Genomic DNA, 23,250 nt, shown 5'->3' on the forward strand with positions numbered 1-23,250 from the left:
TTATAGAGTTAGGAGTGTGAGTGGTGAAAAAGTTGAGGGAAAAGAGAAAGACAACTGTTAAAAGAGTGGTGTAGTTATTCTATGGGAAAATTGGACCAATTAGAGAAAAAATCAATTACCAAAATGTTACAGTTTAAAAGTTGGAGCAGAGTTAAAGTAACTTCATTTTGGAGTAGAAAAGATTGGAGTGTGTTTTTAGACAGTTGAACGGACTGAATAGGAAGGAAAACAAGGATGTTGAGTCCCAAAAGAGTCACGAAGGATAGTATTAAGATCCTAGAAGAATCAGGATTTGGAGACTTGAGTGAAGAAAGAGAGTGAGGATAATGAGAGTTTTGAGACAAAAGAAATTTGAGAAGTTTTACCTAGGGAAGCCTCAGTTTTCTAGGTAAAGTAGAACATAAAATCACACACTAAGACATGGGCAGCAGTGAAAATGCCTGACAGAAGTTGATATAGCATACATTTGTGTTAATAGTACCATTTAATGATTTTGTCATTTCTTTCAACACATAGTATTAAGCATTCACTGTGTACTAAGCACTATATGAGAGAGATCCTTGGGATTTTATCTATAAACAAACAAAAATCCCTGCCCTTGTGGAGGTTACATGTGACTAGGGTAAGGGGAGAGAAACAAGTAAATAATATTCTAAAATAAACATATGAGGTAAATAGAGCTACCTGGGTCTGGGAACCAAGAAAGCAAATGGGAAGATTAGCCAGACATAACTGCAATTTTATATTGCATATCATATTCCAATTTAAGATAGAAATAATTTTATTTCTATACAGCTCATTGTAAAATCTAGCTTGCTTAAACTAAGACAAGAAGAGTATGAGTATGTTGGAGCCTTTGTGTACTTAGATTGTGGCTCTGAGAGAAATAATCTATATTTACATTTAAGAGAGAATTCATTCATTTAGGACAACTTTATAATTGTTATGTAGTTATTTCAGGACCTTTGACGAGAAAATATAAGGTGAACTCTCATAATAACTGAAATTAAATATTTATTTGTTTAAGAAAAAGAGTATTTGTACCTCATTTCCAAGAAGATTATTTAACCACATAGAAAGTTGTTATGTTTAAAAGTTTAAAAAGTCTGTATGGAGTTGAAAATCGCTTTGTAATTATGAATAAATTGTTTTTTTTTTCTTTGGTAATCATTGTTGTATATTCTCTTCTCATGGCACTTTTTGATTTAAACAGGCATTGGAAAAGTGAAAAGAAAACCTAGTGTGCCAGATTCTGCATCTCCTGCTGATGATAGTTTTGTTGACCCAGGGGAACGTCTCTATGACCTCAACATGCCCGCTTATGTGAAATTTAACTACATGGCTGAGAGAGAGGATGAATTATCATTGATAAAGGGGACAAAGGTGATCGTCATGGAGAAATGCAGTGATGGGTGGTGGCGTGGTAGCTACAATGGACAAGTTGGATGGTTCCCTTCAAACTATGTAACTGAAGAAAGTGACAGTCCTTTGGGTGACCATGTGGGTTCCCTGTCAGAGAAATTAGCAGCAGTCGTCAGTAACCTAAATACTGGGCAAGTGTTGCATGTGGTACAGGCTCTTTACCCATTCAGCTCATCTAACGATGAAGAACTTAATTTCGAGAAAGGAGATATAATGGATGTTATTGAAAAACCTGAAAATGACCCAGAGTGGTGGAAATGCAGGAAGATCAATGGTATGGTTGGTCTAGTACCAAAAAATTATGTTACCATTATGCAGAATAATCCATTAACCTCAGGTTTGGAACCATCACCTCCACAGTGTGATTACATTAGGCCTTCACTCACTGGAAAGTTTGCTGGCAATCCTTGGTATTATGGCAAAGTCACCAGGCATCAAGCAGAAATGGCATTAAATGAAAGAGGACATGAAGGGGATTTCCTCATTCGTGATAGTGAATCTTCGGTAAGTTGATTTTCAGAGACAAATACAAATAGAGCTCTGGGTATTTAAAGAAAGAGAAATGGAGAGGTTAATTGGCTTCCCTAAAGTTAACTAGGTAACAAGCTGGGACATAACATAAGCATAAATGTTTCAAAGTTAAAGTTAGCATTCTTTCTAGCTATATATTTTGAATAAAAGAGAGCTGTGGCAGTGATGCTACACACTGGATTATTTGGTCTTGTCTAGTTCTGTTGATTTTGCATTCCTGAGATATTTTCTGTTGCATTAAACTAAATGGACAAAATGGAACATTGGCTTCTTCATTGAGAATAGAATAATACTATAGATTAAATTGGGAAACATTTAAAAAATTGCTATTGGATGCGATGTGTAAGAAGATAGTCACTGTAGTCCTTATGACATAGGAAATCCCTGAATTAAGAAAAATTGATACTAAGTTTCTTTATAAATTGGTTACTTGGAAGTTGGATTACACCTTTATTTTATTTATTTATTTTTTTTCTGGAGTGCAATGGTGCAATCTTGACTCACTACAACCTCTGCCTCCCGGGTTCAAGGATTCTCCTGCCTCAGCCTCCTCAGTAGCTGGGATTACAGGCACACACCACCACACCTGGCTAATGTTTATATTTTTAGTAGAGATGGGGTCTCACCAAGTTGGTCAGGCTGGTCTCGGACTCCTGACCTTGTGATCCACCCGCCTCAGCCTCCCAAAATGCTGGTATTACAGGTGTGAGCCACTGCGCCAGGCCGGAATACACTTCTATAATAACCTCAAAAACCTATTTTAGCACTGTATTTGAAATGTATTTGTGTTGAGTCCCCAAAGAGTCATTATATTGCAATACTAGTAAACAATAAAACTATAAAACCATAAAAGTTGAAAAATAATATGGTTTTGTGGTCTCTTTTAGGTACTGTGTAGGCTATTAGAATTTGATGACACTCTTTTTCCTTAAAAAGGCCTTTTTCCTTGATAAAAGATAACACTACTTTTCCATGTATTAAATCATTATTAATCTTGGCTTTGTGTGAGTATATTTGTACAAAAGTGAATGTGTAATTGCACAAAATGTTGAAAGAGAAAATATGTGGAGGTGGGGTGTGGTGGGGAGAGATTAATTCAACTTCCTGATGTGAATTTCAGGAAAATGGGGCCTGTACCTAATCCCTCAGAAAAGCAGTTGGTTGGTAGTAAGGAAGAGTGATGACATCCATTTTCTGTTAGATGTTTGATCTGGCTCACTCTTTGAAACTTTGGGAGTAATTGTAGAAAAAGAAGCTTTGGGGATTGATATAGAGTATAACAAAAAACAAATACCGAATTAAAAAAAATAGCTTGAATGCAGAATTGTGTGTATTTGCTTGTGGGTAATTGAGCATAGATATTAGACAAAATACAATATATACCATTATTTATAATAAAGCAGTATACTTTTTAAGGTTAGAGGTCTCAAGTAGGCATATTTTGCTTAGCCTTCACAATGTTTTTTAAACATTTAAATTCACTGCTAATATTTAAATATTAGGATATTTATTATAAAAATTCAGGCTTTAGACTTACTTATTATAAAAATTTAGACTTTAGACCATTTAAAATTGGAAGAACTACCAACATTGAGATCCTGTTCCTTCAAGGCAACAATCACAGCTGAGAAGTCACCACTTTCCTTAAATTGGGCAAAAAAAAAAAAAAGGGTACATTATTCTTTTGCCTCTTCTTATAGGCATTTGAGTTTGTGGCCTCTCCTTAAAGTTTAGATTCATTCTCATTTGTGTGTTCCTCATTGTTGAGAAATCAGCTATTATCCTGAAGACAGATACTGTTAGCTACACATTGAAAAGGGGTTGGGTGGATATCTTAAACTTTCTCATGTTTCTCCAGTAGTCTGGAGTGAAGATAGCTCTTGTTCTTCAAATATTTAACTAAGGAGGATTTGCTGTGAGTGTCTGCTGGTAGAGCCGTGAGTGTTAAAAGACTTTTGATTATGCAGGTTTGAATCCTTGCTCTGTTTTTAACTAGATGGATGATATTGGCCAAGTTATTAATAGCTTCTCTGAGACTCAGTTTTCTCATCTGTAAAAAGAGTTTGTTTTGAGGAGTGAAGGAGATACTATGTAAATAATTTATCATGGTGCCTAGAATTTAGTAAGTGCTTAAGTTTTAGCTTTTAGTTTAATATAAAATTACTGATAGATGGCTTTCAGATGTTTACTATATGTATTTCTTTTCTCTTTTAGCCAAATGATTTCTCAGTATCACTAAAAGCACAAGGGAAAAACAAGCATTTTAAAGTCCAACTAAAAGAAACTGTCTACTGCATTGGGCAGCGCAAATTCAGCACCATGGAAGAACTTGTAGAACATTACAAAAAAGCACCAATTTTTACAAGTGAACAAGGAGAAAAATTATATCTTGTCAAGCATTTATCATGATACTGCTGACCAGAAGTGACTGCTGCATAGCTGTAATTTAACGTGTAATTGAAGACTGAGAAAATGTTGGGTCCAGTTGTGCTTGATTGGAAATTGCTGTTTCTAACTCTATATGAGAATGACTATAATAATATTTTTATTATAACTCAGCCCCTACATATATACTATGTATGCAGTGCATCTACATAAAACAATTCCTTATCCTTGGTCTTCTGTTTTATTGTTTTCTTCTTTGCTGTTTTTGCTTTGCTTCTAATATTACTGTTTTGTATTTTGAAAAAAAAAAAATCAAATAATGCAGATCAGAATCTTTATATGGAAGAAATCCTTTATTGCCTTTCCTTTATTTCCTCGTAAAGGCACCCTGTTACTTCTGTTATGGTCTCTCTTTATATAAAATTATTATATCTATATATGACATATGCTAAAATAAATTTCTTGGAGAGTGTTAATCTTTTCTGTGACTAAATAGCAATAATAAATGGAAAATTAGAAATTATTTCCAGGTATTATATTTGTCACAGGCCATTGTAACCAAGTATATTGTGTTTGCCATGATTTTTAAAAATTCATTCATTGTCTTCAGTCATACAGCAAGACACATGAGACACAGATTAGAAAACATGTCGTACAATTTTAATTTACAACTGTTGGAAACAAAAATCACTGAATTCTTCATTTTTTTTTCCAGTGCTTCTCCCTCATCTGGTTATTCAAGAAAACAAAACAGTCTCTGAGATATTTAGCTTTTCTTTTCTTTTCTTTTCTTTTTTTTTTGAAACAGAGTCTTGCTCTGTTGCCAGACTGGAGTGCAGTGGCGCCATCTTTGCTCACTGAATCCCGGGTTCAAGCGATTCTCCAGCCTCAGCTTCCTGAGTAGCTGGAATTACTGGTGTGTGCCACCACACCCAGCTAATTTTTGTATTTTTGGTAGAGATGAGGTTTCACCATGTTGACCAGGATGCTCTTGATATCCTGACCTCATGATTTGCCCCTCAGCCTCCCAAAGGTGCCGGGATTACAGGCGTGAGCCACCACGCCCGGCCTAGCTTTTCAAACTGTAAATAGATGCTCTAGTGTTATTTTTTTTTCTTTATCCCTCTTGTATTATTTTAGCAAAGCATCTTGTATTAGGACATGTTATATTTATGCCAGTGTGAAATAAGTTACGGCCAAGTTTTGCAAAAATAGGAAGCAGTGAGATAACGTGGTTTTTTTCTCCTCACTATCAGTAATTGTCAGGAATAGTATTACCTATTTTCATTTCCTCTTCAGCTTTGAGTTTTGTTGATCTGGACACTAAAACTGATGTATACCTGAGGAAAAAATAAAATATGCTCATGGTTAGGGAAAATTACGTTATTTTTAATTTTTTTTTTTTTAACAAGTAGGAATTTGGGTGTATGGATGAGAGGCTAATCTACTTCTGTAACAGGCCATAGAAGAAAACCAGTTGCATTTTATGGTAATAATTTGTGCCCCTTTTATTCTGGAGACTTAAGTTTAAGCAAAGTAGCCATCACTATTTTAATTGAAAAATACTAAAGCCACATAACTGAGGAGGATGTCATGATACTTTCAACAAATTCCTTAATGCTGCCTAAGCATATGGATGTTTTAATTATTTGCTGGTTATAAACAGTTATCTAATACACCAGAATTACTGATGGTAAAATTGTGTAACTTGTAAATTTTTTTCATCAATGTGTTAAATATTATTTAAATCTTAAAATCATTTCAAGACTTACGTTGCCACTGGGTGGCAGCCATGGCTTCTCTCATGGCAACAGAAGTGAACAAATATATTTAAGGCAAATTTGCATCTCTATTGCATCTGCTTTTAAAACATTTTAGTTCATATTCCGTTATTTTTCTAGATCAGTACTCCTTTGTTTATTAAGGGTAATTATTAGTAGATAAGTTTTTCATGGAAATGAAAATCATGTATGCTTATCTTCTCTTTGCCATAAAATCAAATGAATATAAATTGAGGAAAACTGTTTAAATGGCTGTAGGATGACTAGGTAGTAAACATCATCTTAATTTTTAACATATATTTGATGATGCTTTCCTTTTATTCGCTGTTATGTTTCTGGGTTTTTCCCAGTCTTATGAAGAATAAGAGAACAATTAATGCTTTGCATCACAGACATGAACTATTTATAGTAAACTCCACTGAGCTGATATTAATAGAGCAGACTTTTGAGAAAGGAATGTAGTAGTACTGGAAACAATGCATATTTCTGTTCCGTAATTAGGTTTATTGTAGCTATAGAGCCCCCAGATAACCCACGTGTATCAGTAATATCTATTGTGTGCTCTTATTATGGTATAAAAACCTCACTGGAAGCTTATTTTCTACTTAAACATTTTACCAATTTTTAAAAAGTCTTAAACCAATGCTTACACCAGTGACTGTTTTTATAATGCTTGAAGTAATTTTAAGAACTGAAACAACCATAGAAAACATCTAAATAGGTAGATAGTAATAATAATACTTGTATTAGAAACCAAGTTTCCTGATTCCCAGCCTGGTGTCTATATCATGACACACTACCCTATGTATGCTTGGTTTTAGACTAGGAGGAGGGTCCTGGGAAGAGCAATATTACAGAAGTTTTCTTCCACATGAGTAGTATGCTTAGTTGCAAATTTCAATACACGTAACAGATGTAACCCTGCCTAACCCACTTCTACAAATAACTTCTCCAAAATCTTGGAAGAAGATGTTTTAGAACATTATATAAGCTTTATAACAAAACTGTTGCCATTGTGTCCCTTATTTAGTCATAAATCCTTAGGATTTAGCTGAATATATATTCACACATGTATATTACACATATATCACTATACAGTTAACACATGCACCTTGCACTATTAGAGACAGACAATATCGCTAAACAAAATAGGAAGGCTTAATGCCATCTATTGCCATTGCTAGAATAATTAAAAGACCTAGCAGATGAGCAACTTGGGGTGTTAGAATAAGGTCATTCTTGTAGAATATGCCCCCCTTATCTTTACCAGTGCACATGGTGAAAAATTCAAACAGTATAATAAAGTCTCCTCCTTTGAAGTAAAAATACAGAGACGAATCTCTAAAACGTTTTATTTGGGAAGCAAGAATTGCAATTCAGGGCATATACACAGAATGAGTAGTTTTTAGTATATCCAAAGAACAGAAAAGATTGGGAGTTTTATTATAAAGAGAAATGTTACATCCGTTTTGAAAGAAAACTCATTGGCTCTAGAGAAGTTTTTGGGAATTGGCAAGCTCTGACTGGTGTGTGACAGTGGTAGGTAAAACCAGTCTTAGAGCCACAGTAGCTACTAGGTAAAACTGGTCTTAGGGTTTACAGCAGTCTCTTTCAGTAGCCGGACTTGTGGAAAACTGAGTTCTTGGAGCAGCTGCTATGTCCTCTGAGTGCTTTTTCCCCCAACCCATTAACTCTGATTTGATTGGGTGTGACAAAAAACCCTTACCCCTCTAGTTGAGATCTCCAGATGCAATTTACTCTCCTATTTTTCCTGAAACATGGAAAGTTTTGGGTTTGGAATCTGGAAATCATCATTTTTTCAGAAATATTCAGTTACGTTGTCCAGATCAATAAATTAGGAATGTGGCATTACAGTACTCTCTTAAGTTTTGCATTTTAATACTTTGCTAGAAGATCTTAAGGGGTCCTTTATAATCTTGCATTTATATAGATCTTTTAACTTTCCAAATGGCTTCACAATCAAGGTCACTTTTTTCTTAAAGGATATTTGATGTAGGATAGATGCTATCTTAATTTTGTGTTTTGAACACCACCCTTTTTTAAAAGAATGCCAAATTACTGTTTCTGAAGAAACACATTATTAGAAGCATTGGCTTGCTACTCAGTTCTGATAGGCTGGTTCTGTTAGTGTTTAGCAAGTTTTTGTGACTCAATTCTCTGCTATCTTTTAAACACTTGACAGACCAGCTTGATATGTATTCCCCACACCCTAATTTCTTGCTGTTACATGATCTAAACCAAATAATTTAGGAACTGAAATGTTTATTTCTGGTTTACTAATGAGGTGCACCTTTTATCTGAAAGTATACAACAATTTGCTGAAACTTGTTTATGAGTAGAACCTAAGTTGGACTTGGTGGGGTTTTGAACAGAGGAGGAGTTTCAGCTATCAGCCACCATGTTCACAGAGGGAAATGTTTTAAATTAGTGTCTTTGAGTGTTTTCTGATGGGTTAAATTAGATTTCTGAGGTAGTTGCTTTGAATAAATTTCTGTGCTCAGATAATTTATATCTTAGACTATGAAGAAACTTTTCAGATAGATAGTCTTCGTGAAATTATTGAGACAAAAGTGAATTCCAGAATGGGACTGTTGTGTTGTCTATTTGAGGCTAAACGCATAATGGTTATTAAATTGATATTTTTTGAGTACTTATGAAGGAAAATTAGTAATCCTTGAATAAGGATGGTTTCTCTTGGAGGAGTAATGTAAAACTTGATGTTTTGTAGACTTAATAGACAAGGGGATGTTATAGAGAACAAATTCATCAGGGCATATGACAATGTAAAGATGAATTTTTTTTGAACTGTTTACATCTTTCTGTATACGATTGTATGTTTAAATGGTTTTTGGAGATACTCATAATCAATTTATCCAACTTGCCTCACATATTTTGTTGCTGAGCTGAGACTGTTTAGTAATGGAAAAGAAAATGGAGAAAGTTTTCATAAATTTCATAAAGTGTATGTTTTAGTGATGTAATACCTAATGGAGAAGAGCTCTGAATTAAAATATTAAAATAGAGCAGGTTGAAGGTTGAAGAGTGAGGTTGAGGGTGTTAATTAATATAGGACAATAAAAAGAGGCCTCTGATAAAATTGACCTTTGAGTATACTGTGTGCTCCACTTAATAAAATCACTGATGACTAGGAGCAACCAGTGACTGAATAAAATACAGCAACCAAAATCATTTGAAAATTATGTAGAGTGTCACTATTACAGAGCTTTGTTTCTGGTTTTCAGATTTTAAATTTGCCTAAAATGGTATTTGTTTTATTGAAATGTGGAACATTTAATTACAGAAGTGTATTCTGAATAAACCCTGATTCTCCATCTTAAAAGGAGTTTTTTGGGGGGATGTCAGATAGAAAATAATAATTAAAGAGGATAGTTTGGCCAACTTAAGAGTTCTAATTGATCACACCCTAAGGAAACCCTGGAGGTTAAATTCCTGATGACCAGACAATAAACATTTAGGGGAGGAAATTGAAAAACGGAAGTGTTTAGAAGTGAAAAAGGAATGCAGGAGCCCTGAAAATTAGAGTCTAAATGTGTGTAGAAATTCCACCTGGAACAGACTTGGTGGAAGCATGAATTAGAAGTCTAAGACGAGGAATTCTAGAAAGAAAAAATTGAGACAGTTTCAACTAAATGTCACAAGTGCTAAAACACAGAACAAAGCTATTTAAGAATCTTAATGCACACTATTCTGTGTTAAGTAGGGGAAAGGAAGGTTACTGGAATGTAGTAGTTGACCACATAGTTCATTCCAGGACACAGGGCCTATCCTGGACTTGCACAACCCTAAGAATGAGTGCCTCAGATTTTGCACCCTAGGTGCTTCCCTTAATTTTAGTCTTGGCCCTGCAGGGCACAGAGAGCTGAGGGGTCTCTTCTTTGGCCACAAAACTTCCCATCCCTCCCCATTGCCTCCACCTTTTCATAAAAACCTTTTCTCTGCTTGCTTTTCCTTCCATAATTAAATATCAGAGATTTAAGTGTCAAATAGTGTAATAGAGGAAAAAGAATCCTATTTCTGAACTGTACCTGCTTATAGGAAATAGGTCTATTCTTCCAGCGGTTTATCTTCTGACATGGATGATCCTCCAACTCTGTGGAAGGCACACAAATTAACCTGAGAAGTGCAGGAAACAGGATAGAGAATAGTTTGGTTTTGGAATGTTGCACAGACAAGACATAACTTCTCTTTCTATAGAAGAGCACCTCAAAGCCAGAAAAGAAAGGGAAAATCAGGGTCAGGGATTGTCTGGGAATGTTAGGGGCTGGCGGGTGAGGTACAGCCCTCCAGAAGTCCTCACCCAATTATACAGCCCAGGCAGAGGTGGGTGGTCTGAGTTACTGGGTCATGATCCAGACTTGAAAAGGATTATTGTTCAAAAACTATGACAGGTAGATGGCATTACCTCTCAGCACCCCTTGAGGTGAGGTGTGCTGAACCCAGGGCAGACTCTGTGCAATGGCTTATGAAGGATTGGCAGGCAGTCCTGTCTTACCAGAGCATGCAGTGCTGGACAGGAGTATCTTGACAGGGACCCATGATCAGGTGGAGCTAACTATCCATCTTAACACTTCAAAGTTTGGTGAACAACTCTTCTTCCCCAACAGCATAGCTAAATGAGTCCTATTCTTTTTTCCATTTTCTCCTTGTACTTCCCTTTTCATCCTCTAATTCAGTCTATATGCCCCTCTACCTTTTCATCCTTGCTCATATCAGAAGGAATGCTGAATGGTGTGCATCTCTCCCCCTCCTACCCGTATCTAACTGGTACATTCTTGGAACCCCATATTGAGGTCTGCCTATTCCCTAAAGCCTTTGCTAATCTGTTGGATCACTTCTCTGTGTCTTTCAGACACTTTGAAGCATTCCTTTGATGTTGACTGGGAGGCACTTAAGGTGGGTGAACAAAGCTTGGAGTTTCACAGACCTCATTTGGAATTCCTGTTTCCATTCCTGACTAGCTCTGTGATCTACAGTAAGTTCTATTTCCCTGAGCTCTATGTCCTCACCTGAAAAGTGGAGAATCAAATCATATCTTACCTTGCAAGTCTGTTGTATTATATATGGACATGTATATAGAGTGTAGAAACCCTTTGGGACAATTCCTGGCAGTTAGTAGATATCCGGCAACCATTGGCTTATATTGTGAACTTTTGACATGCTGGAACTGTGAGCAGAAGTGAAATTAGGGGAGAGGAATCAGGAAGCCAAGATGGAGAACAAAGGTAAGATTGGGGACAGACGTTGAGACCATGAGGCACTCTTAAGAGGAGCAGTGAGAGACTGTACAAGCAGCTAGCGACCAGAGGTCAAAGCACAGATGTGGCCACTGACTTAGTGCTGGGATGAAGGAAAATATGCACCAAGTTTTCTTGACCATGGTATGGTAAAAAGATAGATAGCAAATGTTTATTGTATGCTTTTCACAACAGCCCTAAATCAGGTACTATTATAATGGTTCCAGTTTTCAGGTGAGAACCATAAGGCAGATAGTTTAAATGACTTGCCTAAAGAAACACAACTAAAAAGTTGACACCAATCAACCTGAGACAAAGATTATTTACATACTAGAGACTCCCCTGCCCATATAAGCATCTAAGTTCAAATGTCTCAAGCTGAACATATGCAGCCTTTTTCTACAGCACTCCCAATCCTGCCTGTCCTGACCACACTCCACCCACTTCATTATTTCACTTGAGGTGCTGCCACCCACCCAGTTACCCAAACTCAACCTGAAAGTCATGTTTGGCTCCTCCTCCCCAGCCCGCCTAATCCACTCACTATTCAGGAGCTGTCAGTTCTACCTTCTTTATCTTTTGAATTTGGTCATTTCTCTCTACAGACATGAGAAACCTAGTGGAGGCCAACAATGTCTCTCACCTAGGTCACTTCTGTAGCTCCCTCATGGCCCTCCTGCCTTCAGTCTTTCCCCCATCCCCGTGCTGTTTTCTCCACCCTAGTCACAAATTTTTTAAAGCTCAAATGCAGGGAATGACATGACCATATTTGAGCTTTGAACCCTTCCTTTGACCTTCATTGCTCTCAGGAGAAGTTCCAAGCTCCTCAACAAGGCATTCAAAACTCTGTAGAATCATGTTTCTGTCTGCTATTGAGCCCCAATTCTCGCCATTTCAATCTTGTTCTCCTGTTACACCAAACTTCTTGTTGTGTCTTAAAAACAACATTCCTGACTGATTTTTTTTTTTTTTTTCAGTACCTAGTCCTGGAGTCACCTCCTCCAGGAAGCTTTCTGTGATCCTACAGGCTGGGTTAGATGTTTCTTAGTGATCCTTTATTCCCTTATGAATATTGCTGTCACTTCATTTTAAAAATTGATTTATGATTATTCTCATGTCCATCTTCTCCACTAGTTGGGAAGTTCTTGTTGAGAGAATGGACTTGAATTCCCAAGAACTTGCACATAGTAGGCCTTCAGTGAATGTTTCTTGAATGAATAAATAAATGACCAACTTTCCTAAGGTTACATTATAAGTTCTGAAACTTGAACCAAAATACATTTTACTCTAGAACCCATGTTTATACCACTATTGTATTTGCACATTAGGGTGGTTAAAATCCTTCAAGGGCTAAATTTTAAGGGGCTAAATCCTATCATAAGGTTTTTCTTCCACCTCTTGAAATTAGTTTTAATTTTTCAGTAATACATTTACATGACTCAGTAATCAAACGATGCACAAAAATATTTGGTCGAAAGTCTTGTTCCCATTTTTCTCTTCTACCTTTCCAATTCCCACTTTCTCTGACCCAAGGTAACCAATTTTGTTCGTTTCTTATATCTTCTTTCAGCTTTTCTTTTTGCAAATGCATGCACATGTGAAGCTATATATTCTTCTTTACCTCCGTACTTTTAGAAAGGTATTTAAAATTTTTTCAAATAGCTCTGCTTTTTCTGAAGTGGGTATGTATTAGAAAAAAGAGCTTGTCAGTAGCCAGCTTGAATGAACTCACAGAGAGAAACTTGGAAGAGGACAGCTATTCAATGAGGGAGGGAGATAATCCTGCCTGCTCACTGACTTCTGGGGATGTGCAGGGTCCTCCAGGACAGAGCCTGTGGTCTGGGTATCGCTCATAGGCAGATTCTCAGGCTCCCTAAAGTTACATTTTCTCTGGAACTCTCCTAGGCCACTCCCCCGTGATGCAATATCTGGGTTTGGGCAGAAAGGAGGGTGCTTCCAAGCCCGCCTTTCCTGAGCTTCCTGGGCTGGTTCCAGAACAATTCGAGCTTCACTGAGACTCAGACCTCAGCTCCAACGTTTGCATTCTGAAGAAAGACGGCTGAGATGGACAGAATGCTTCATTCTGGAAAGAAACAATGTTCCAGGTCAAACTGAATCTACCAAATGCAGACTTTCACAATGGTTCTAGAAGAAGTCTGGACAAGTCTTTTCATGTGGTTTGTCTATGCATTGATTCCATGTTTGCGCACAGGTAAGTATCAATTAGAATACATCCAATAGTTTGGGCCTTGAATATAGGTTAAGAAGGCAAAAAATATTTTCCCAGGGCCTAGGGTTGAAATATCTGTACAGAATATCTTATGTCTGTTTTATAAAAGATTTCTTATCTCCTAAACTTCTATTCCCACATCCCAAAGAAAAGGCCTGCATTCTGTTTGGAAATCTCTCTTCTTAATGTCCACAGAACAATCTAGAAAGAAATCATCAAAATAAATGAAAGCAGAGCTCTGTGCACTTTGTTATTTATCTGATCATCTGGTTTTAAAGAGTGCAATGTAGTACCATCAGACTTCTGTGTGTGTCTTGGAGATGTTAACTATAAGAACAGATTAAAACAAAGATTCTAGCAAAATACACATGAATAAAAAGACAATTTGTGAGCTTAATATTGGGTACAAGACTTATAAAAATTGGATTTCTCTCCTGGTCATTGAAGAAAAGGTACTCCATAGCATTTTAAAAATATTTGGTTTGGGACATTTTCCCTGCCAGTGAGAGTACATAATTTTCTCTGCTCCACTCCTGGTTGCTTGTACCTACCTGCTTTATTGTCTTAAAATTGCGACTCCTTAGCCTTTGATGTTTGTTCACGTCAAATCACGTTTAAGAGAAATTTCTAATTTTGATACTCCAAGACACTAGGCACTTTGCAGTGTTGATGGGAGCCTGGAGTACTTTCTCTCTCTCTCTCTCTCTCTCTCTCTCTCTCTCTCTGTGTGTGTGTGTGTGTGTATGTGTGTTTTACACAGAACAATTTAATTACTCTAGTTAGTTTAAATCAGGCAACAAATCAGTACTAAGATAATTTGCAAAGATGTAGAACTGGCTTAAACATCAAATTTATGGTGTTCTTTTCTAGCTTAAAAACCTTCACAGCTCCTAGTTGTTCAGCACATGGTGTCCAAATTCTGCTGTTTGTCTCATCACCCAGCATATTCTGGCCCCATCCTGTATTTAACCCTATTTCTCACTACTCCTTGAAAACAAATAAGGACTACAAGCAGCTGCTGGCTTAATAGTCAGCATATTATACCTTCATTTCCTCCTCCTGGCCTTTATTTATAATTTCCCACCAGAAGCACCATCTTCAGCTTTTCCTTCTACATCTTTCTGAGACCTCACTCTTTGACACCAGGTACTTTAGCTTCGAGGGGTTACTGCTCTTTCTGTCACTGGCCTGGAGGGCCGGGGCCTAGGCATCTTTTCTGGTGTCCCCACATCCCCTAGCACAGGCTAAATGTGCTGGTTGTTTGGTTAGTTCGTTGGTTGGTTATTTAGTTGTTGGAATGAAAGTGTTGCCAGAAAACATTCCTCCACTAAGCTGAAACGAGAAGATGTGAGGCTGAATGAGAACAGGAAAGCCCAACATTTTTGACTTGACATTTTCTTCAATGACACCAGTCTTTTAAGTCTTTTCTTGAAAACTGTTTTAAACAGATCTGAAGGTGAGTGTGCACTTCTGACACTTATAAACTTACACAGAAAACACACACACACACACACCAAAAAAACCTCAGTGGTGAGACCACAAGGATGTCAGAGCCAGAACGACCTGTGTGTGAGTTTTGCCTTTATCACTCACTAGCTCAGGACTCAAACATCAGTTTCCCTACCTGTGAAATGATCATAATAGCCACCTTGAGGTTGTGAGAGGTTAAATAAGATGATGCAAACAAAAGCACTTGGAAGACTTCAACATTTCCTCACCCCAAAACATTAGTTATTATTATGTTGGTTATACAGATGGTGGTATCAGTTGATAATTGCTTTAGCTGAGGTTGCCTTTATACAGTTTTGACCATTTCCTCTGGATTGTGTAGTTGCCTGTGATGAATTATGCAAATTCTAAATGAACTTCTATTAGTTACTAGATCACTGGACAGATGGGTTGAGTTGTGGCTGTCTTTCATAGAAATTTGCCTTGCCCTGTCCCTCCCAAGTAATAGTGTGTGATTCAGGAAGGTGATTCTGCTACCAATAGTAATAATAATGACAATCACAACTGCTATTTCTGAGTACACATTGTGCCTTAGGTTAGCAAAAATGTTCTCTTGACTTCTCACATGAATCCTGCAAGGTAGATGTTATCCCCATTTTACATATTAGAGACAGAGACTAAGAAAGGTTCAGTTACGTGTCCAAGTACATATATCTAGTAAGTGGGGGGATTGGGATTTTATGATAGTTTGGTCTGCTCCAGAGCCTGTGCCCTTTATACTTCTCTGCAGAAGAGGCTGAGACATTGGAACAAGCCAGAAGGAGGGAGGAGGGACAAGGGAAAGGAAATAAAGATGGTGCTACCTTTTCTAATGCATTTGCCTTAAAGGCTGTTGGAGGGAAAGGTGGCAAAAGAGGATCCAAATGAAGGGAGTGGACATCAGACACAGTGAGGGTCCTTCAGAGAAGAGATGCAAAGATTTTTGCCTGGGAAGGTTGCCCCAGGGCTTTATGGTGGGCAGCCTTGATGCTACTTCCCTTGCACTGACTCACTCAAGGTTTTATGAAATAGGTGTTCAGCAGCAAAAAGGCTCTAATTTAAAGATGAATGAGGGATTAGGAAAAGAGTTAGACCTAGGCTAATTTCCCTAAGGAAGCCAAAGCTTAGTTTACTTGTTCAACTTTCATTCATTTAACACCATTTATGTACCAGGTTCTGGGATGTGTGCTGATTAGAGAGATTTTAAATGCTTGTCTTCAGGGAGCCTAAAAGCCTGTGGGAAGTACACTAAAGTCTTTGGCATTTGGGAATTTAATAAAATTTTAATTATTCTTTAGCAACCAGAAGTAAAGTCTAGATAAGTGGTTCCCAATCTCAAATGCACTTTGGAATCACCTGGGGGACTTTTTAAAAGCTAAATTCTGGGACTTCACAGCTAGAGATTCTGAGTTACTCTAGGGTGCTGCCTGGATGTTGGGACTTTTTCAAAACCCTGTGGGTGGGGCTCCTTAGAAAAGTGATTGATTCCAGGGCTGGGAAGGGAAAAAAGATGAGACAAGAGCATTTTGTGGTAAGTAATGAAGTGCTTAAAAAAGGATGGGGGCCTAAGTTAACAGTTAACATAGTATCCTGGATTGGATCCTGGGATGGAAGAAAGACCTTAGTGGAAAAACTAGTGAAATTCAAATAAAGTCCGGAATTTAGTAACAATGTACCAATATCGGCTTTTTAGTTTTGACAAATGTATTATGTTTGCATAAGCTGTTAGCATTGGGGAAGCTGGGGGAAGGATATATAGGAATGCTGTGTACTATCTCTGCAATTTAATTATTCCAAAAATTAAAAAATCTAGGCCGGGCGCGGTGGCTCAAGCCTGTAATTCCAGCACTTTGGGAGGCCGAGGCAGGTGGATCACAAGGTCAAGAGATCGAGACCATCCTGGTCAATCAACATGGTGAAACCCCGTCTCTACTAATTCAAAAAATTAGCTGGGCATGGTGGTGCGTGCCTGTAGTCCCAGCTACTCAGGAGGCTGAGGCAGGAGAATTGCCTGAACCCAGGAGGCGGAGGTTGCGATGAGCCGAGATCGCGCCATTGCACTCCAGCCTGGGTAACAAGAGCGAAACTCCGTCTCAAAAAAAAAAAAAAAAAAAAAAATCTATTAATAAAACTAACACGAGTAAAAGGGGTGGGAACAGGTCAAAAGGACACAGTCAACTTGAAGGTGTTCCCATTGGCCAAAAGCTAGAACAATTTGAGTAACAAAATAAATAACAGTAGTGTTGGACTTTCTAGAATAAATTAAAATATCCACAAGTCTATATTGGCAAAAATAAATAATTGAATACATGGTAGAGAAGGAAAATCTCTTTCTAACAAAAGAATACAATTAAATAAAATATCACTACTAGAACATCACGGCAATAATTGTTACAAGAAATATCCATCAGTAGATGTTAAAATTAATAGGTGAAAATTTGAGGAGAAATGGAATATTTGCACGAAATATCTCCCCCAATGTATTTATTAACTACACAGGGGGAAATGGTGGCTTTACAGTAGAGACAGTTTCTTAATCAAGTGATCAGGGCAGTTAACATCACCAGTAATAAGATGTACTGACATCATGTACTCTCTGTGAGTGTCTGGAAAAAAATGTGTAGATACGTTCTACAAAACATCTCTTAAAAAATGTTAAGGTCATAAAAAAGACAAAGATAGACTGAGAACGGGTTGGAGGAGACTAACCAGACATGACAGGTAATGAAAATTCTGGATTTCATCTTGGCAAAAAAAAAAAAAAAGCATTAGGAGAAAAACTGATGAAATTTGATTAAATACTGAAGCTTAGTTAATAATATTGCATTAATATTAATATCTTTAATTTCTATAATTATGCTATGGTTATGTACATATGGAAGGCTGAGTGAAGAGTATATGAGAGCTCTCTGTATTATTTTGCAATTCTTCTGTAAGTCTGAAATTATTTCAAAATACAGTTAATCTGTTCATCATTTTAGTGGGCTAACATCAAGGTATGGGCAATACTACATTCCTTCTGGAGGCTTTGGGGGAGAATCTGTTTCCTCCTCCCATGGTATGAATGTACTACAGTTCGTCTAACTATTCACCTGTTGAAGGACATCTGGGCTGATTCCAGCGTGACTATGAATATTTGTGTACAGGTCTTACGTGATGTAAACTTTTCATTTCTCTGAGATAAATGCCCAAGAGTTTAGTTAGATAATATAGTAACTATATGTTTAGTTTTACAAGAAACTGTCAAACCATTTTGAAAAGTATCATTTTACATTACCACCAACAATGTATAAGTGATCCACTTGCTCTGCATCCTTGCTAGCATTTCGTTTTGTAACTTTAAAAACTTTTTTTTTTTTTTAATAGAGATGGGATGTCACCATGTTGGCCAGGCTGGTCTCAAACTCCTGACCTCAGGTAATCCACCCATCTCGGCCTCCCAAAGTGCTGGGATTACAGGTGTGAGCCACCATGCCTGGCCAACTTTAAAAACTTTTAGCCATTCTGATAACTCTGCCTGAGACGGGATTTCACCATGTTGGCCAGGCTGGTCTCAAACTCCTGATCTCAAGTGATCTGCCTGCCTCAGCCTCCAAAAGTGTTTACATTACATGCGTGAGCCACTGTGCTCAGCCCTAACTATATGTTTCTTGTTTGGTAGGTATTTTTGTTTTTGTTTTTGTTTTGAGACAGAGTCTCCCTTTGTTGCCAAGGCTGGAGTACAATGGCATGATCTCAGCTCACTGCAACCTATGCCTCCCATGTTCAAGCAATTCTCCTGCCTCAGCCTCCTGAGTAGCTGGGATTACAGGCGCTTACTACCACACCTTGCTAATTTTGTATTTTTACTAGAGACGGGGTTTCACCATGTTGGCCAGGCTGGTCTTGAACGCCTGACCTCAAGTTATCCTCTCACCTTGGCTTCTTAAAGGGCTGGGATTACAGGCGTGAGCCACCGTGCCTGGCCATTTCTATCTAACTGTATGTTTTTACCATTTAACCTACTTCTCTCCATTCTCCCTACTGCCACCCACTCACTCTTCCCAGTTTCTGTTGTCTGTCTTTTCACTCTTTACCTCCATATGATAAAATCGTTTAACTTCCACATATAAGTGAGAACATGTGATATTTGTCTTTTTTGTGTCTGGCTTATTTCGCCTAAGATACAGTTCAATTCACATTGCTGCCAATGACATGATTCCTTTCTTTTTATGGCTCAATAAATAGTATTGCATTATGTATATGTATCGCATTTTCTTTATCCATTCATCCATTGATGGACACTTAGGTTGATTCCCTATCTTTGCTACTGTGAATAATTCTGCAACAAACACGCAGGGGCAGGTATCCCTTTGACATACTGGTTCTTCTGCCTCAGCCTCCTGAGTAGCTGGGATTACAGGTGCAAGCCACCCTGCCAGGCTAATTTTTCTATTTTTAATAGAGACTGGGTTTTACCATGTTGGTCAGGCTGGTCTCAAAATCCTGACCTCAGGTGATCTGCCTGTCTTGGCCTCCTAAAGTGCTGGGATTAGAGGCATGAGCCACCACACTGGGCCTGTTTTGTCTTGTTTTTCATAATGAATGGGTGTTGGGTTTTGTAAATCCTTTTTCTGTGTCAATTGATATGATTTATGATTTTATTCTTTAGTTTACTGACATGGTAAATTACATTAGCTGATTTTCAAATGTTGAACCAGCCCTGCATACCTAGAACAAATCCCACTTGGTCTTGGTGTATAGTTCTCTTGGTACATTATTGCATTTGGATTGCTAATATTTTGTTGAAGATTTTTGTCTAAGTTCATGAGATGTATTTGTATGTAGGTTATGTATATATTGTCCTTGTCTGATTTTGGTATTGGGTAATACTGGCCTCATAAAGTTAGTTGGAAACTGCTCTTTCCTATTCTGTTTTAGAGGAAATTGCATTTTGTTGATGTTGTCTTCTTTAAATGTTTGGTAGCATTTTCCATTAAAAACACCTGTGCCTGGAGATTTCATTTTTGAGAGCTTTAAATTATATAATTAAATTATATTAATGAATGGATTTGTTGACATATAATTTAATTATGTGATTAGTTATATAAAATGTAGTTTTATATTTATATAGCTTTATATTCCTCATATTCCTGGCTAGAGAATTTTTTTTTTTAATTTACCAGAGAAAGGTGTCAGAGGGGACCATTCCCTGTCCTCCTGTACCACTCTACCCCTTTTCCTTTCCATTCCTTGGGTGATTTCAAGCTTAGGGGTGCAAGCCTGCCTTGTGGGTGCCCCAGGTGTTTCCCCACAGAACAGACCATCGATGCTGAGGGTGAGATGGAGTGTGTCATTAGGGTCCTACATTAGAGAAAGGAGAGCGAAACCAGGTGGGGTGTCCCCAGAAGCCTTCCATCCCTTTGAGGTCACAGGGCTTGATAATGAACAGCAGGTGTCAATCCAGAGATAGGCACAGAGATGAAAAGTCCCAAATGAGGACCCCAGTCCCACCCCCCTATGCCGTTGATGCTATCACTGTACTGTAACAGCAAAGGGAGGCAGGTGTTGGGTATTTGAAGGGAACATAGCAGAGTGCAGACTGCACCTTGGGATGACATGCGAGGATGAGCTTTTTGGCTTTGTGGCTGCCCAAAGTCCTTATGAGCACGTTTAGCTTCATAGGCCACTTTCATTCTCTACAAATCATAGACCCACTGTGTGCATCCTCTGGGCACACTGTGTCTGGGCACACTCTGGGCATACTTGTGTCTCAGACTGGCTCAGGGGCCTGCCTTCTTTCTGGGGTAGAGTCGCAGAGCTGGCTTGGTGTCCCACTTGAATGGGCTCTCTCCATAGCAGATCTGAGCCTGTACTTCCCACCTGGCAGCTGATTCCCCATTTGGCCTTGTTGAGGGACATGAAAGGATATGCTTTGGCATCTGAGGATGGCAGTAGCAGGAGAGGGTGGTGATGAGAATGTTGTAGTAGTCTGCATGAGTTTTCCTTAAATGGTTAAGAGGCTCATGATTTATGCAACTTGCTTGAGGCCGCATTGTAAGTGGCAGAGTCAAGGCCTGGATCCAGGTCAGTCTAACACAAGAGTCATAAATAATGTGACTCAGTTTTCTCATTTGTACAATGGAGAAACTAATGGTCTTTACCTCCCAGTATGGTCATGAGGGTTCAATGAGACAATCATGTAAATATCCAGCACATGGCCTAGATAGAACATGGTAAGTACTCAACAAATATTAGTCATTATTAATATTGATATGTCATTTATCAACAAAGTCAGAATTATAAGATGGTAGCAAAAATTGAGCATTTAACATAAGTATGATAAAATTAGAGTTGTTTCTGGTTTGTAAACATGCGAGGCCTTTCTTTTTCTGGAGACAGAATCTCATTCTGTCGCACAGGCTGGAGTGCAGTGGTGCAATCTCAGCTCACTGCCACCTCCGCAGGTGGGGCCTTTCATTAGACACTAATTTGAAGCTATGGCATTCCTCCACTACAAGCCTACCTGTCAGCCAGCCTATCTGCCTTAATCCTAGATGAAGTGGCTGTTCTGCCTGCCCCTCAGAACCTCTCTGTACTCTCAACCAACATGAAGCATCTCTTGATGTGGAGTCCAGTGATTGTGCCTGGAGAAACAGTGTACTATTCTGTTGAATACCAGGGGTGAGTTTTTTTTTTTTTTTTTAAATAGTTCTTCTCCCTTAGGCAGAAGTTGGTTCCTGAAGGCGTAGCCCTTCCTTCTGAGCCCAAGGTCGCTTTTTGAGCCCAGGAATAGATTATCCCCAATGATCTACCTGCTCTGCTTGCATAGGCATTGAAGGAGTTGAAGAAGCAAGGGAATTTGTTCTGTGGATTTGACAGTGAACTTTCTGGGAAGACAAATGGGCATAACACATTTTGGTGAAGTTCTTTTAAAAAGTGAGTCAACTGTCCAGTGGGTTTGACTCTGACTTGAGATGGATAAATCACTGGAGACTCAGATCCTTTAAGGGTGGAGGAGTCCTTACTTTTCCTGACTTCATAAACTTATCCCTAGGAGCCAAAACCATGACCCTAAAAATCAGCTGGCCCTGGGACTAAGCAGGTTCTAGTCTTCTGCAGGTGTCCACGTGTTTGCAGCTATTGTTGGGCAAAAAGTACTCAACATTTTGGAGAAATGACCAGTGTGGCAAGAATATCATGCTTAGGAGCAGAGTGAGCGAGAAGGCCAAAGCATCTTGTAGGCCACTGGCAAGAGTTTGGATCCCATTCTAAGTCCTGTAGGAAGCCATTCAGGAGAAAAGTGTTGTGATCTGCTGAGTGATGAATGGTTTTGAGAATGGCAGGTGTGCAAGCTGGGAGACCACAGCAAGGCAAGTAATGACAGCGGCTGAGATTAGGGTAATGACCCTGGAGATGAAGAGACCAAAGAGATCCAGACACACTGATGTTGATGTTTATGCCTAGTTTTCCCTATCTGGCAAAAAAGGAGTAAGGGAGAATGGATGGTTGGTAGGGAGGAGAGCGGAGGAGCTAGGATAATGAGCAAGCACTTATTTAACTTACCTGTAAAAAGTAGGAGAATGAAAGCAGTTGCTTGCAACCGTAACTGAGTCTGTGTCAGAGGGACTGGTGTAACTCTGTGCCTTCCTCTCCTTGACAGGGAGTACGAGAGCCTGTACATGAGCCACATCTGGATCCCCAGCAGCTGGTGCTCACTCACTGAAGGTCCTGAGTGTGACGTCACTGATGACATCACGGCCACTGTGCCATACAACCTTCGTGTCAGGGCCACACTGGGCTCACAGACCTCAACCTGGAGCATCCTGAAGCATCCCTTTAATAGAAATTCAAGTGAGGCATTTCTCTGCTTACACCCCCATCCCCACCAGCCACCCCTTTAGGAACCATGTTAACCTAGACTGTCTAGACTCTTTTTAGTATTAAAATAGTCTTGCAAAGCCAGAGTATTGTGAACACAAACAACCCTTACTGGTACATTTGAAAAGTTGCCAACTGCTTCCCACATGTTGCTCTCTCTCATGCCCTTTGACTTTGGAAGTCATTCCTGACTGTCTCTGTCAGGGTGTGCAGGTGTTGGGGATGCTGACATTGGGAACCTGGAAGGAAAGCTGCTCTGGAAGTGAGGAGACGGCAC

General features: G+C 38.6%; 2 protein-coding genes and 1 long non-coding RNA gene across 7 annotated transcripts in view; 2 read left to right on the forward strand and 1 right to left on the reverse strand.

The window, feature by feature from the left end:
- NCK1 (NCK adaptor protein 1) overlaps positions 1-9,472 on the forward strand; it is a 94,765-nt gene extending 85,293 nt beyond the window's left edge. For both annotated transcript variants that reach the window (XM_012451154.3, XM_012451156.3), the window contains 2 exons: positions 1,214-1,926; positions 4,168-9,472. In XM_012451154.3, coding sequence (XP_012306577.1) covers positions 1,214-1,926; positions 4,168-4,362 — 908 coding nt within the window. In that variant the 3' untranslated portion in view covers positions 4,363-9,472. The remainder of the gene's footprint in view (positions 1-1,213; positions 1,927-4,167) is intronic.
- Positions 1,616-22,787, reverse strand: LOC135275880 (uncharacterized). The gene is made up of 4 exons (XR_010343456.1): positions 22,659-22,787; positions 20,701-21,034; positions 10,191-10,251; positions 1,616-1,962 (listed from the first exon to the last, which is right to left on the reverse strand). It is a non-coding gene; the product is annotated as an uncharacterized LOC135275880 (long non-coding RNA).
- IL20RB (interleukin 20 receptor subunit beta) overlaps positions 12,563-23,250 on the forward strand; it is a 33,095-nt gene continuing 22,407 nt past the window's right edge. For 2 of the 4 annotated variants that reach the window (XM_012451150.2, XM_012451153.2), the window contains exons 1-3: positions 12,563-13,607; positions 21,630-21,776; positions 22,756-22,946. In XM_012451150.2, coding sequence (XP_012306573.1) covers positions 13,492-13,607; positions 21,630-21,776; positions 22,756-22,946 — 454 coding nt within the window. In that variant the 5' untranslated portion in view covers positions 12,563-13,491. The remainder of the gene's footprint in view (positions 13,608-21,629; positions 21,777-22,755; positions 22,947-23,250) is intronic. The other 2 variants (XM_012451151.2, XM_012451152.2) reach the window with 2 other exon arrangements.

Source organism: Aotus nancymaae, unplaced genomic scaffold, assembly GCF_030222135.1.
Source record: "Aotus nancymaae isolate 86718 unplaced genomic scaffold, 86718_ANA_hifiasm-v0.15.2.pri h1tg000019l, whole genome shotgun sequence".
Lineage (NCBI taxonomy): Eukaryota > Metazoa > Chordata > Mammalia > Primates > Aotidae > Aotus > Aotus nancymaae.